Source organism: Xiphias gladius, chromosome 1 (genome assembly GCF_016859285.1).
Source record: "Xiphias gladius isolate SHS-SW01 ecotype Sanya breed wild chromosome 1, ASM1685928v1, whole genome shotgun sequence".
Lineage (NCBI taxonomy): Eukaryota > Metazoa > Chordata > Actinopteri > Istiophoriformes > Xiphiidae > Xiphias > Xiphias gladius.
This window is the reverse complement of record NC_053400.1, coordinates 19,735,001-19,751,437: the sequence shown is the minus strand read 5'-3', so window position 1 is coordinate 19,751,437 and position 16,437 is coordinate 19,735,001. Positions and strand designations below refer to the sequence as shown.

The window sequence follows — 16,437 nt, the reverse complement described above, 5'->3', positions numbered from 1 at the left end:
TGTCTCTGTTCCTCGATGTAATCTTAGGGTTTAAATTGTAAATGTCATGTGAATGTCTTCCTGATTCAAACCAGTGTTCAATGCTTCATTAAATAACTTATAGCGTCGTAAAATGATGGTTCATTTTTTTTCGTTCACATTTTGCTGAGCTGACCAGGTGCTACTACTTATTACCACTGCCCCAAATGGCCGTGGTAGACAACTGAGAGTGGAATAAGAGATGGATTGGTTTGTAAAGCTGCATTGTGCATTATATATTTATTCATTGACTACATAGGGACAGAAAGACACCAACATCCAGAGTAACCAAGCCTGGACATACCATTAGCTCCAGATTGGTCTTCCAGCTCCCGGGAAAAAAATAGCTTTACAGAACTGTAAAAATAGAGGTTTATTTTCTCTGATTCTGCTATTGTGCACTGGCCAGGTACTGTAGTCAGCCTGTGGTTTTACATATCCAACTCGAGGCAAAATTTTTTTTAACTTTATTCCAGAAAATGTGACCACTGGACTGTTTGTGCAGCCCACGTTTCATCAGTAGACTGAGGTTCTTTTAGACCTAAGTGTTTTCTTAGTGGTGTAAATTGGAAACGGTCACAGCTGGTTAACCCTGTTGTCTTTCACCCTCTGATTCAGGAGAAAATCTTGTACTCGATCCTTGATTTGTCATTTTATGTGCAGTGAGAGATGATTACCAACTACACTCAACCCGTGAAACAAGTTTGGGTAAAAAGTCCACAGGGTCTCATTTATTGATATTTTTATCTGATGCGGCACCAAGCTGTTGGTTGTTCAAAGAAATCAACAGTGACACAAAAATAAAATACGGATACAGCACTACACAATTGGAAATCTGAGAAGAACAGTGGTGAATTCTCCTTCTGTTGGATTACACCTTTGTTTTCAGGGATCAGGATATTCAGAGTCAATTTGCTTTTGTTGATGCGAGTGAGAGGGCTCCTACTCTGGATTGTGTAAATGACACTTTCAGATCTATCTGCGCGGACGCCCGGAGGGCTCAAAACATTGTACAACATGAATAGAGTACTAAAGGAGGAGGGGTTGAGTATGAATTTAATGCGGTACAAGTGTTAGATGAGGCTGTGTGACTGATATGTCAGTGATACTTTGTTAAAAGGTGTTGATGTTTGTCTTCGTGGGGGACTCTCCCGTAATTTAAGGTTTTGACCCTGTTAGCTTTCAGATTATCTTCTTTTCTTCTCATTGACTGCTGCCAGAATCACTTTCGGGTTTCAGCCTTGTCGAGTCTTGAATTCATGAACCTTGATAGCAAAGCAAGAGAGCAAAGTGCTGCCCACTTCAAGAAGACACACGATAGACAGACGACACCTGCAAATGCTGCTATATGTGTCCCTGCAGGTGTCTTGTTACTCTCAAGCAAATTAAGCCAAGCCAGAGACACTTATAAGGCAGTGTGCCAGTTTTTGCACATGGATGTTGTGGTTGTATGTGATTTGACTTGGCCCCCGACGCTTCTTGGGCTTGTGGTGAAGCCATCAGTGTCTTCGCTTAAGCCACTTTACACTACAGAGCCTTGTCAGACCATCTTTGAAAATAGAAAGCACCAAAGCGCACAATCCTATAAATGTTATTTCAATAAAGTAAAATGTTACGGCTGTACACTATGATGAATATCTAAAATTTTGAGGGAGTCGTGACCACTGAGCTATGGCAAATTAAATTAACACGTAGATGTCATGGCCACTCTAAATTAAAATTAGATCAAATTTTGGAGCACCGCAGAATAATAATTTTGTTATACCCCTCACATCAGTGGAAGTGTAGTGCGCTATATATGTCCACATGGTGGCCCGCTACACTACAAAGACTAATCAGTTTGTGGACTACAAATTGAAATTGAAATCCTGCACTAAGGCAAACATGGCTGAAAATATAATCTGTTCAGAGGAGATAACAAATCTTTAGGCTCCAGATGGTCAACAGGACTAAATCTTCCAGTTTTTAGCCTTTCTTGTGGATAATTTGCACCAGCTGTTGGGTTTGAGAGCCCTTCTAACCCAAATAATTTGGTCCACAATCACCTCTATAACCCATTTCAAAACTGGGACAGGTGTTTTAGTAAGGGGACTTTATTAATGATTTCTGACACTGTTAAAGCTTTGTTGTTGTTGTTGTTTTTTAAGTCAACAATGTTTGTGAACACGGAATAATAAAATAATCACCAATAAGGGGTTTATTTTCTATCAGTCCTTTTTTAAATCGAAACCATTTTTGATTTCAATAAATATTTTAATTGCAGCACCACAGGTTTGCTCTCAAATGTTATGTGTAGCTACTTTACACACACACACACACACACACACACACACACACACACACACACACACACACACACACACACACACACACACACACACACACACACACACACACACACACACACACACACACACACACACACTTACTGGTGCCTAATGTATTTGCTTTTGATTTGACAATGTCTCCCTTCGCTGATGGTTTCTGTAACTACCGTGGTATACATCAAAATATGCTCACTTGTATGTGAAACATGGACATGGACAGTTAAAAATTAGGCAAGTGACAGGCTCCATCTACTGTTGATCTGGGGTTTCTGCAGTTAAAGAGTTAAACCGATGGTGCCTCAGTCCAGATTGCACAGAATCAGCCATAGTGTGTCTATTGCTTCAGCACAATAATTATGTTAAATGTTTTACTAAAGTGACAACAAAAAGGAGGCAATATTTTTGAGTTTTATTTAACTTCAATATTGCATACATATAAAGTATCTAGAAAGCTACAAAATAACTACTATTATCAAGAAGGCATCATAATATTACGGAGCAAAGACAGGACCATATGCAGAACACAGAAACATAGCAGAGCTTCTTTTCTCTCCTTTGCTCCAACACTTTACTGTCATGGATATGAAAAGATATCACACATCTGTACCAAGAAAAGCTAAGATATAATTTTGTACAAAGCACCTTTTTACAAAAAAAAAAAAAAAAAAAAACATCTGCGCACAAAACCCAAATGTGTGTATGACAACTATATGTGAGCTATGCGAAGAATCACTTTAAAGCCACCATCTGAAAATGGTCATAAAATAAAAAAGGTACCAGTACCTACTCTTCGACAGAATTACAAATAACAAGAGCTAAACTGCTGATATGTTTGTAGCATGATTCCTCGATGTAGCTGATTTTTGTGTGTGTGTTTGTGTGTGGGTCCATTTTTTTCTTCAAACGGTCCACCAGACATTCATGCCACTGAAGGCATCAGCCCTGCTGTTTTTAAGTGTTGAAACAACATGTCAAAATGTACCAGCAGTGCAGCAGTAACATCATTACCATCTTATTGGGCTTGCAATATACAGACAATGTCATCACAAAACCAAGTACAACTGTATACAAGTACAATAAGAAAACAGGAACATCTCACTAAGTAATCAATAAATGTGAACAGATACACAGGGTAAACATAAGAAAAAGCCTATTAAAAGTCCACAGAGTCCACAGGACTGTGGCAAAAATACTGAATGATTGAACTTTATCTGCATCCACCAGAGATATTGTCTGCAATTATTTAGCGCTTCTTCGGTTAAAATACTTTTAGATGATTATAATTTGTTTTGTAAGAAACAGTAAATGTCTGAGTATCCATGGTTCTTACAGTGAAAAGTATATTAACCTCGACGGCCTCGTCCAGCCTAGCAGTTGTGAAAAATTAGTTTTTGAAACAGTATCTCAAACAGGTTTTGGAAACAATTTCCGATTGAGCCACATTAAAACCGTTCCAAATTTTATTCTAGAAATTGTTCTTACTATTCTTACCATTAAATAAACTTTCAATTTTCGTTGTGAGAGATAATAAACGATAAAAGCTTGTGTCGGCCCCTGCCTCGTCGACATCACAGTTGTGTCGTCAAAGGTAACATTGAGAAAGTCTGAAGTGTTCTGTGGTTTTCACATCGTGCGAGCATGTGGTCACGGCTAAGAGGAAACTCTAATGCTTCCAAAAACCTTTAAAAAAAAAACCAAAAAAAAACCAAAACACTTGAACCTGCAAGTGAGCACGAAGCAGACAGCTGCAGTGTTTGAGTTGACATCCTGCGTGCAGTCAGCAGCTGTAGGTTATCAGCAGGTCTTTCAGTCTTTGACCTCAAGCAAAGAAATAGGTTTTCTTCAAATACATCATTTGTGAAATCAATTTTCAAAGTAATAAAAACGGATATATCATTTATTTATTTTACCAGTATCCAGCTTTCCCCTGCTGTCATTACAATCCTTTGAAAAGGCAATGTGGTGATTGGTTTCACTTATGTCTCATTTTTGGTCTAGCAACATTTCATTTTTAGTTTGTGTTTGATCTTTTTGAAGCTGGAACTTTTAAACCAAAGGCACTTCCTTGCTACCATGCAGGACATAACAAAAGATTGACTGTATCTGTATTTTTGGTCTTATACAACAGGAAAGGCAGTCGGTCTGTGTTTATAGTACACTCTCAGAAAAAGGCTGATATTTTAGGAACATATTACAGAGTCAGAGAAAAATATAACCTGTATTATGACTGTTTTCGACCTTAAATTTGCAAACTTAATTTAACACAAGTATACTGCCTCTGAAAAACCAACAACAAAAACTATTTTTAGGAGTGTACCAATTATAAGACACATAATTTTTCAGATGTGGAGATGTACCGAGCAATATACGGGTGAGTCATTTTTTGCCTGTCTAATCCACGAAACTGATTTGAGACTTAAAACAAAGCAAAGTGTAATGTTAGAATATATTCTAAGGCACTGTACACTTACACTTTGGCAGATTGTATTGTGAATTTCTTACACAATGCAAACGTATAAAGAGTCTTCCCACGTAGAGATCACAGTTTTAGTGGCAATTTTTGGAGTTCACACACAGCTATAACATGTTTAAGGCTCAGGATCGGTTTAGGCCACAGAAACATGTGAAATAGTGTGAACATGAAGGCAGCAACACTCTGGCTTGGAGTTATTACACCGCCATCCCAGAGGGGAAAGATATTCTGAGTCTTTGAGGGGGCTAAGCCACAGCATACTGAACTAGGCCTGCTATCGACAAGTGATTTATAGTCTTATGATTATTTAAACTGGTCTAATACCGAAGATCTAACTGGAAGAAAAAAAAAAAGCATTACTAAGGCAAGTCCAGGAAGGGGAACAAAGTGCTTTTGGACAAGATGAGAGTCTGGTTAGAGTAATTTTAGCAGTACTTTCACCTGTCCAAAACTTAAATATTCTCTTATCAGTTGTCACAGAGGAAAGACTCGTTTACACGACAGAAATGCTTAGCAGGTGGTAAGACTTCCCCACATTTATGGAACAGAGGCAGGCAAAATATTTGTAGTATTTTCACAGTGCATTCATTCTGCTCTTAGTGTCTAAGACTTGGAGTGCTTCAACGGGGATAAATATACTTCTGAAAGCCTTCTTTTTTTTTAATAGCAGTAATTTTGCAATATTAACAACCACTTGCTTTCAGCTACTGTATATGTAGTGTTGTGTAAGTTTTGTTTCTTTGGAAAATCTATTGGCTGTGGGTGCATGTCTGTATATCTACAGTATGTATGCTCACAAATTATGAACTACAGACATACAAAAACACACTCAAACATATTACACAGACCACATCAGGCTGCTGGTAGAAAAGGCCAGCATCCGTTTTTTTTTTTTTCTTAGTCTACATAACAAAGCAGAAGAAGACAACACACATATTTCCATTTATCAAATTAATCTAGCAAATTCTTTAAGAACGGCCACATTTATACCCAAAAGAGACCAACTCAACATATTTTAAATGTGAATTCCCGTATTTAAACATAAAACAACTGTACCGCAATTCACAGCTGCAGTCAAATAACAAACACTTATTAAAACAAATTTATAACAACTGACTTCACCCGATACCATGACCAAAAAGCATTGTAGGTGTGACTTTCAGGTAGAGGCACTGCCACTTGTTTTGAGGTTGGTAAGTCTATGAAAAGAAGGGGGGCCTGAGGGGAAGCCCAGAGCCTCTCATTCCTTTACCAGTCTGTAGATATGATGCTGGGCACCGTGCTCACTGTTTGAAACTTCAAACACACACGCCATACATAGCAGCGTCTCCTGGGTGTCCCGATTCGTCACCACCTGAAAAAGAATAGACAGTGATTTTCTAGTAGAGAAGTAGTGTAATCTGTGTGGATGTAAATAGGACAGAATAAGGACTTTGCATGTTTTCAAATCCGTCAGCACAGATATAGGATCGAAAGGACCTGGGGCCAGATGTATAAAACTCACAACTAAAACTAATCACAGAAATATGCATTCTTCTGGTCAGAACCATCATTATTAAACATTAGAAAGATAATCAGTGATTTAGTTTTGGTGCAAATATCAAAATGAACTTTACGTAATGCTTCACGTTAAGAGATACTGTAAATGATCAGATCAAACAGGGAAATAAAATGATGCCTCTGATGAAGATAAGGACTAAATTGGACATATTTGAAATTGGCCAACAAACTACAGAATATATTATATACTGACGCATGTTTCACGATTTTATAAATACCAGGTTATGTTTGGGAATGGATCGTTTGCATGGATCGTTTATACATTTGTCCCTTGAAACCTGATTACTGATATCGATTGATTTTTAGAAGGCAAAAGTGTATCACAAGAGTCTTTCTCAGAATGCATTTAGATTTTTTTTTTAGATTCTTAGATTTTTTTTTTTCTTCAAATACACATTTCCCCAAGTAGCACTCGGTACAGGTGATGCAATTGAGAGCCTCCTAATGTCAGATAAATTAAACATTGTAAACAACCCAAAGAAATGTTTTACACTTGGAATTGTTCAGTATGAAAACAAAGCAAAATCTTCAGTCAACAGACGGATCTTTTTGCTCTCTGCCCGTATGATTCGTGTAAGTTTAAGAAGGTAAACGATTAATTTAGCTGCTACTTTAGGCAGACGTTACTATTAGGCGTATCCTAAACCTAAAATCAAGCCATGATTCTTATACGTTTTATGAACATCCACATCGTCTAATGTCAATATCAACATATCTGTATTAAACCTATGGTATTCTAGCTTAAGGAAAATACAAGATAGGTACCATAATTAAAAATTTTCAGAGAAACTGAAAATATAACATCAGGAAAATGTGTCAGCCAAAACATTAATGGGGAAGAGGGAGAGGACAATGATGATGGAAAATAGTATATTTATCACGCAAATTATTAATTTAAAGTCACGTAACAGAGAGCACCAGTGGCTGGATAAAAGTATACACTTAAAAAAAACAAGAAAAAATTGGATGAAACGTCGTTCTTGGTGCCTCCTGCAGGTTTTGTGTTTCTTAGATGCTCTTAGCCTTGAACGAGTGAGTAGGAAGCACTTGTTAATCTACGATCATTTCTAAAAGCATTAAAAGCTAAAAGCCCTAAGAAGGTTCGTAAAGTGGATTTTACAGTCATCCTACTCTTTATGTCCTCTTGGGAAACCGGTTGCCATCAGGAGTGCAAAACCCCACATATGGATCTATGTCTGTCTTTTTATTTATTTCTTTTGCTTTGTTAGTAGTGGTGAATGACATTTTAAGACCCCACGTGATGGCTAATAACAGGGGTTTCTCCTGCCCCCTCTTATCCTCCCTTTTCCCCTGCAGATAATGAGGCTCCTCACACGGCGTTTCATCCCCTGTGGAATGAGAGGAATGTAAGACCAGCAAGACAAACTCATCTCAAGGCTCAGTCAAACCCCCCCAACCCATTTTTTTAAAGCCAGTTGGAGCCACCAACACACCCTGACAGCAAAGAGAAGAAGAGGAAGAAGAATGAGGGTCCTGGAGAGGGACCTTGCTCACTCAGGTCGAGAGGTGATTACCAATAAGATAGTGAAGTTTTCCAGCACACTGTTCATCATATATTTCTCCGGTAGATGTTTTAGCTTATGGATGAAGTTGATCATGTATTCACACATGGGAGACCTGCTTATTCGGTAGACAAAGCGTCCATTCTCAAACCGTGCATATTCAGTCTGAGGAACAAGAGGAAGAAAAAAAACAAAACAATGTTTAAGGAGATAAAACGCTATATACAACAGAAACGTAAAATAAAAATGTGTAGTGCAAATCCTCATTGTAATTCACAGCTTTTTAGAAATTTTTCTGATTCACAGGATGGAAAGATTGGAGTCCGTACCTCAACTTTCTCAACTACCTGCTTGCCAAAAGAGCAGACCTTTGTCGAACATGTAATGGTCATGTTTTCTGAGCTCTCGTACTGACTAGTGACTCCATAGAATGATCCAGTATCATCTTGAATGTTGCAGTTCAAGTCAGCCTGGGGAGCAGAGAAAAAAATAGAGTTCAGTTTCAATGAACATTTGTGTTTAGGGTCCACTTTGGAGGAATGAACAGTACACAAACCCCTGGCAAACAGGTAAATACGTAGTGTTAAAAATAGGTATACTTCCTTCTAGTAAACTGAAATACTTTTAAGAATACCTCTACAAGTCCTTGCACACCTGTATAAAGACAGGCATTTAAGAAAATAAGTGATGAGTCTGGGTAACCAGAAGCAGATTGTCAACACTTGTGGCAAATTAATTTAAAAGCTACATTTTTGTTTAGAAAGTAACAATCCCAAACATATATATACACATTCTTGGTCCCTAGGTTTGGCTTAATAAATACACAATGAATTATTGCAAGGAACATAGGAAAAAAAAAAAAACATTCAAGGGGGCGGAGGAAGTGAGGAAATATATTTAAGGTCCAGGGGAATTTTCTGTAATGTACCCATTTAAACATTTAAGATAATAACCTGTGGACAATGTCAACAAACATGAAGGCCAAACCAAAATCAGATCAATACCCAGACATCAGACATCCAAAACCTTACAAACTAAAGTTTGTTGGCATTCTAAAACTATCTTGGATATCTACCCAACAGTACAAAGAATCCCAACATCAAAACTCTTAAGTCCCTTCCAAAAGAGAAAAAAAAAAAACGCTTTGCTTGGGAGTACAGCTGGGCCAATCCTGATATTGATATTTGGCAGTTTGAAAAATCCAATTACCAAATCGACAGATATCCTTTTTTTCTTTTAATTTCTTTTAATGATCTTGATACAGACTTAGAATAGAGACTTTTTTGCCACCAAGTTACATAATAATGGAACACTTTACTGTTTAAAAAAACAACTTCTTATTGCTCTCTAGTGGCCAAACTATGTAACGGTGACACTATATTACCTCAAACCTGGTCTGGAACTCCTGCACTGTAATTTCTTTTTACTGGCTGACATATACACCAATACCAATATAGATACGGGTGACAAATTAGAGGAAAAACCAACACAAAATGTCTTAGTAATGTGTTAGGTCTCCATGAACCTTCAATGCGCCTTGGCATTGATTCTACAAATCTCTGCTGGAAGGATGAACACCATTCTTCCAAGTCATTTCTTCATATGGTGTTTTGATGATGGTGGTGGAGAACGCTATCTAACACGTCGGCCCAAAATCTCCCATAGGTGTTAAACTGGGTCGAGATGACTGCAAAGGCCACAGCATATGATTCACATAATTTTCATTCTCATCCAACCATTCAGCGGCCCCTCGTAGCCTACGGATGGGGGAACTGTCATCCTGTTTCTCCACTCATCTGTCAGGTTTCCTTTAATTTGTCCCATCTGTAGGTGCAATAACTCTACTAGAGGGAGGGGCAGTTGTAATATGGATATGGCTCAAGGATTAAATAATGTTACTCCACTATATTTCATCGCTGTGTCCCGAATCCATACTTCATACTAATTTTAAAACAGGTTTTTATTATTTGACTGACTCGGAGTCAACATGCGTTTTTTAAAAAAAAAAAAAAAAAAAAAAAACCTTGATTCCCCCCATGTGCTGTTAATGAACACTATTCTCCCACAATGCTATGCACTTGGCGCCTGCAGAAACCAGTTGTGAACACATAATCATCATCGTCGTCGTCATCATCCTCATCAGCTTCATCATCATCATCATCATTGTTGATATGGTGAACTTGTTAGCAAACAGGTGTTTATTTACACATACAGCAGCTATGGAGCAACACCAGCATTCATTTGGAGAATGAATGTGAGTCCAATATTCACTGTCTTTTAGCTCTGTTTTTGGTCTCTGCCAATTCCTGAGGAAAATATCTGGCTGTTTAGCTATTAAATGCTGCACTGTGTTCAACAGCTAGTTGCTAACTGTCTGTTTGGTGCTGTTTGGTATTGTGGGCTTTTAGAGGGTGTTTTTTTTTTCTCTGCAAAACAGCTGCCTGCTGCAGCCGAAAGCAGAGCTTCGAGAGCACTGACAGTGAACCAAAACACTCAAGTTGCAGGCCAGACAGCTAAACGAGCTAAAACTGAGCTAAGGGGACCTGCAGATTCAGGGGATAATTCTCTCTAGGTTCATCACTATGTGTGACAAATTACACACACACACACACACACACACACACACACACACACACACACACACACACACACACACACACACACACACACACACACACACACACACACACACACACACTTTTCAAATGATAATTTTTATAATAATGTATCAAATATCGATTATGGTGGCTTTAGCTGTAATAGGCAGTGAACTTATGAAGTCTCACAGTGAAGGCATTGTGTCTTGTTAGTATAAAGCCGTTACATTTAGTACTATAGTATGTTCTGTATGTATATATACAGTATAAGCACATACTATATCTCCACTTTTAGCATTTGGTTTAAATGTGAGAACTGAAAAATGTAATGAATTAAACTCTGCACTAAAAGTTTCTGATCAGAGCTTTCAATGATACATGTACATGGCATATCAAATTAGAGGATCTCAGGGGTCAAATCTGAATAAGCATGTTAATGTGTCCATATTGGAAACAAGATTCTAAAGAGGATTAGATGAAGTTACATTAAAAGACTGATTTATAAGGTTGAACGGGTCTGCTCCCGGAGGGCAGCCTTTCTTTGCCCTGAACATCCTGTTCATTATGGATACAAAAAGGGGAGACATCCTCCTCCAACTCTTCTCCTTCATTAAGCAAAGCAGTTATACATTCATTATTGTGCAGATTCTGTCTTTCATTTGAAATTTAGATTGGTCGGTCACTTCAAAAGGAATTTGAGGGGACTTGGTCCAAGTGCATACGGTCCCTACTTTGTTGGCTGCCGCTAGTTAGCATTTTGCATCAAGGAGGAAATACATGCAATGTTTAAACAGCCATTAGGAGTGCAACTGGGTCACTCCATTGTTTGGAGATATTACATTGAATTAGTGAGTGCTTTGATCAAAAGCTCTCCTGCTATGCAAGTCCAAATATAGCACAGTGCATTCTGCAAACATTAAGAGAGCAGTCTTCTCTGTGTAGACTGATTACACCCAATCACTAAAGACTAACCTGAACAGGCTGTTTCTGAACAGGGGTTCTGCCATCAAACATTTCACAATGTGCAAAATTACCAATGTTATTAGGACCAGTGTGTGTAAAACATCAAGCTGCAACACTGCCATTTTATATGATATGTATCATTCTAATCAGTGTGGCTGACAAATAACACTCACCCAGAATTTTATAAGGAAGAAGGAATTCTGGGGACCTTTTCCGTACAACTCCTTCAGTCCTCCTTTCTTTTCTGGAAATTTATCATAAATCTGACGAATGTCCACTGACTCCAGCAGGGCGTCACTGTAGGAATGATTTGTCTGCCCGATATGTACAAATAGGTGCTTGTTGTACTGAAAAAGTAAATAAATAGTATTAGAAACACATTTTAAATTATGGTGTTTAAAAAGAATAAACTCTTGCAAGTTGTATTATTGTGATTTATAAAAGTAAAATTCAAGTCTATCTCGTCTGAATGTAACATTAGAAACTCTCATAAAATGACATAAAAATGATCTATAGCGGTATTGCATATCAATATCCCAAAAGTTATCAGCACAGAAAGGTTTTCTGAAGTAAAATTCTTACAAATAACCTCCATAATAAGCAGGCTGTGGCTAGAATTAGATTAGTAACAATACACTCATGATGACAAATAACCCTACACAACATTGCTTTTTATTTGGTTGTCTGCATGGTTTTAGGCATTTTTTCTATATTTAAGATGTACAAATTAGGTAATATTAGTCTTCTCCACTAAAGCCAAAAAAAAAAAACTGATCCCCTTATTTGTATTAAACCAAGCTGGGAATGCCCGACTGCTTCACCCAAATTCTATAAGCTTAAGATCATTATAATAAGCAAGAAGGTTGTGAAACCACAAATTCTGACAAAGATAGATCTATTTCAAGCGTTAAATTAAGTAAAAAACATACAGTAAAAACAACAACTTATTTTCTCAAAAGCTAATAGTAGATGAGTATAATTCAAACTGCGCTCACATGGAAAGCAATATTTCTGCATCAAAAGGCAACTACAATCATCATAAATTGACAATATGGAATGAAATAATACTGAGGTTTGCTCTGTTCCTTTAAACTTTCAACTGACAGTATTTGGATTTGGTTTTGAAGTGGATGAAGTGGATAAAAACTGTGGTCTGTTAAACCTAAAACCCATGATGCGTAGCCAAAAGCAGAAAGAGAAGCATCAAATTAGAGAATAACATTTGATTTTTTGGAGGTTTTGTTGCCTGGATCGTGACTGTATGAAATCCTGTCATGTATCGCTGCACCTCAGTCTAAAAGCTCACAGAGCAGCCTTCTCTAGCATTTAGCCTTTGGGGCTGTGCTGCATGTAAGATTAATGGCTGTCATACGATATCAATCCCAAAAGAGTGCATAGGAAAATGTGAACAAACATTTAAAAAAATGCTAAAGCAAATAAGAAATGTGAACTGCTGATTCGTGAACTCATACTCCACAGCGAGTCTTTAGATTGTCCTACTGAGCTGAAGTCTGCAGGTTAAATATAGTTTTGGCATGCCTTTTAAGGAGCTGATTAATAAACAGTCGTTCATAATTTCTGAAGGGTTTCTAGCTGTGGTTCCCTACAGGCCAGACTTGTTCCTTCTCAGCTTGTTTTGGCCTCCTCTCAGCTGACTGTCTGCCTGGGAAAATGTCCCGTTGTATTCATAGAGGAAATGACTGAATGATAAGAGGTGGGCATTAAAACCATGAGATAGTTGCTTTCATGCTTTAGTAGAATGCTCTACTCACTGAGTCTGGGTCTCTCTGCTGCTCTAGGAAGGCAGAGAACTCCACCAGTCGGAGTTTAGATGTACCAATGGAGCGGCCCTGCCATGCTGGTGCTGTGGGACCCGGAGCGGTAGTGGGCTCGTAACCTAAAGTAAAACAGGATCAAAATTCATCCTCTCTGTGGGTGATTTTACAGCATGAATATGTTCATTTTACAACAAATAAAACTTTTATGTCAAATAGTAGAGATATAGTTTGAGAGTTTTTTTCTCCACACAGGATTTCTGGAGCTCAGCCAGAGTGACCATCAGGTTCTTGGTCTCCTCTCTCACCAAGGCCCTTCTGCTCCCCGCTGCTCAGTTTGGTTGGGCAGCCAGCTCTACAAAGAGTCCTGGTTGTTCCACACTTCTTCCATTGAAGAATTATGGAGGCCCCAGTTTTCTTGGGAACCTTCAATGCTGCAGAATTTTTTTGTAGCCTTCCCCAGATCTGTGCCTCAACACAATTATAGCAAAAAGATCTGAATACCTTTGTCAATGTGATTTTCGGTTTTTCTTTTTTAATAAATATGTAAAAAACTCCGAAATTCTGCTTTGGCTTTGTCATTATGGGATATTGACTGTAGATTAACGGAATTCTTTCTTTCTTTCTCTTTTTTTTTAATTTTAGCATAAAACTGCAACATAAAATGCGAAAAAATCTCAATAAAGTCTCAATTTCTGAATGCACTGTACTCCCTGCCTCCTGGAGCTACAGAGTAGATAATGCGTTCTGGGGGAAAGGTAAGTACGTTTAAGTATCAAAACCCACCTTTATTGTGAGTGCTATCTCTATGCAGACCTATATCAGCATATATGTTTTACAGCAAGAATAAACAACTAATGAGCTTCTGAAATTTTTCAAACCAAGCAGGGAAAAGACAAAGTTAGGGCTCCAGACTGACTTTTCCACTGGTGGTACTATTGCTGCCAACTTTCTCAGTCGGTTAAAAATGATTTGATCACACTCTTTTTTGTGAATGGGAGTTCATGTTTTGCTATGTTATAGGCAGTGTTGAACTGGATGACCATTTCATTCTCCTCTGTTGAGCAATTACTCTCATCTAACCGCTGAAAAGAAGTGGGGAGGGGCTCAGTATTTCAGGTGATGCATCTGTCCCTGCAGGTTTTGTGTTTCTTACTGTTGTTGTGCAACTTCAAAGTTCAAAGCTTAAACTGGGTTGACCCGTAACAGGTTTAGAGTTGCCTGCAATGGACGGGCCACCTTGCCTATAATACACACAGAGAAAGCATCCTCCTTGTACCGCAAGCACGGGTACTGCATTAGCCATTGTGGTTGAAAGTATAACTTTTTCTTCTTCACTGGCTCAGTCGGTCTCTCCCTAAAACATGCACTCTCGTCATCAGCTGTGTATGAGTCAGGACCGCTTGTTGGCTCTCCCTCTCAACCTGCCTTTCTCCACTCTCGTCTCATTTTGTTTTCTAAAAATGATTAGCTATAGACTGCTTCATCTGTGGATCACATTAACAACTAAATGGATTATTTCAGGTATTTCATCATCAGTGCACGTGTGTTGACAGTGCAGGCAGGGAGAGAGAGACGGAGCCAGTATAGAAGAAAAAGTACTACTTTAAACCACAATGGCTAACAAGGCGAGCCAGAGCGGCACCAAAATAGCCTAATGATCATCATGCACTTGCACGAATACAACCACGTGAACTTTTAACTTGCAGACTCTCAAAAAATGGGAGCATATGCGAGCATTTTGGTCGCAGTCTGGGGCCCTGGAACTGGAGAGGGAATGATTTTGATAGAGTGGTCTATAGTTAGCACATTTATTACTTTGTGCAAGTTATCAGACAAAGAAATTTACAGAAGTGACAAACAAGTTGCATTTCAAAATTGTCAGATTTAGAAAACTTTTTTAGGAGTGTGATGTTCATTTTGAATCCTTTTTCCTTAAAAGTTTCTTAATCGGGGAAATTCTTACTTGATATGGCTGTTGTGACTGCTTGCTGGGTGGGATAAGCTTGTTGGGTGAAAGGCTTAATACTGCAACAGAGAAAGACAGACCCATTAGGAAAAGAAACTATTCCACAGAAAAACATATTAAACTTACTGCTTTGAGAGAGGTTTTTGTGTAAGTTTTAAGTATGTAAGTATGATACTTACTCTTGTGAGGATCCTGGCTGACCAGTCGATATCATACCCTGCCATAACTAGAGAATTAGATGTATAAATAAACAACAAAGAACAAACAACAAAGAACATCCAATTGTGAGCAGCTGTGAGCAACAAGATCAAAATGGCTCTTTGTTCCACGTTCAGTGGATGTAGTTATCTTGACTACCACTCCTTTTGATCATGTGCTTATCTGATAGGGGCAGATAAGCTGTGGTGTGTAATGTGATTTGGCCTGGGTGTCAGTGTGTTTGGCCCCATGGCTGCCCTGGGTGAAGCTGGACCGGATGGATCAAAAGTGGGGCGCTGACAAGGCTCTTACCCCTGCTCCAGGAAAGGCTGGGCGCGGGATCCCTGGCAGGCCGAGCTTGTTGTGAATAGCCGTGGCAGAGACGATCTGAGCCGAGGACATGGAGGCCATGCTCTGGAGGGCTTTGTCCTTCACGGCTTGGTCCTTTAACAGCAGTCACAAAAGGCTTAGCACTCACACAGAAGGGGAAAGTGGAGCATGTTGCAGAGGTAGCAACAACCAGACTCTAAACAACGCACTGAAAGCACCACTGACCTCTCACAACAGTAAACAGCAAGCAGGTTAAAAGAAAATGCTTCAGCATTGCTATTTAAGTGTAGGCTTTTTTTTTTTTTTTTTTAAGAGGAATGTGACAAACAATTACCACTGAATTCCAATATACAATGGTTAGCAGTGGTATGCACTTAAACGAAAGTTTGCTTGTTGACTAATCTACCGCTAAAATACTTTTTAAAAACTCATTCAGCAGCACTTCTATCAAGGCCGCATTTGTCTTCATGTCAAAAACACATTTAAACATCACAAAGAATTTCTCTCAACCGAAGGACACCTATGATGCTTGTTTAAGCGTCTCCCCCAGCTCCAGTTAGTTCCTTTCCTTTAATCTTTGGACAAGAGGTTTGTAAATGATCAGGATATATGTATCTACATCAGTTGTAAATGGTCCTGCTTAATTAATGGTACAGTAAATCACGAAGAACCAAAAAAAAAAAAAAACCAAACTGCTGAAACAC

At 38.5% G+C, this 16,437-nt stretch overlaps 1 protein-coding gene across 1 annotated transcript in view; it reads right to left on the bottom strand.

Moving 5' to 3' along the window:
- Positions 1-3,001: 3,001 nt before the first annotated feature.
- tead1b (TEA domain family member 1b) overlaps positions 3,002-16,437 on the bottom strand; it is a 13,834-nt gene continuing 398 nt past the window's right edge. Inside the window, exons 2-9 of the mRNA XM_040129951.1 lie at positions 15,716-15,847; positions 15,385-15,431; positions 15,203-15,264; positions 13,234-13,358; positions 11,635-11,808; positions 8,231-8,371; positions 7,914-8,066; positions 3,002-6,172 (exon numbers count right to left, since the gene is read on the bottom strand). Of these exons, the coding sequence (XP_039985885.1) occupies positions 6,059-6,172; positions 7,914-8,066; positions 8,231-8,371; positions 11,635-11,808; positions 13,234-13,358; positions 15,203-15,264; positions 15,385-15,431; positions 15,716-15,847 (948 nt within the window). The 3' untranslated portion in view covers positions 3,002-6,058. The remainder of the gene's footprint in view (positions 6,173-7,913; positions 8,067-8,230; positions 8,372-11,634; positions 11,809-13,233; positions 13,359-15,202; positions 15,265-15,384; positions 15,432-15,715; positions 15,848-16,437) is intronic.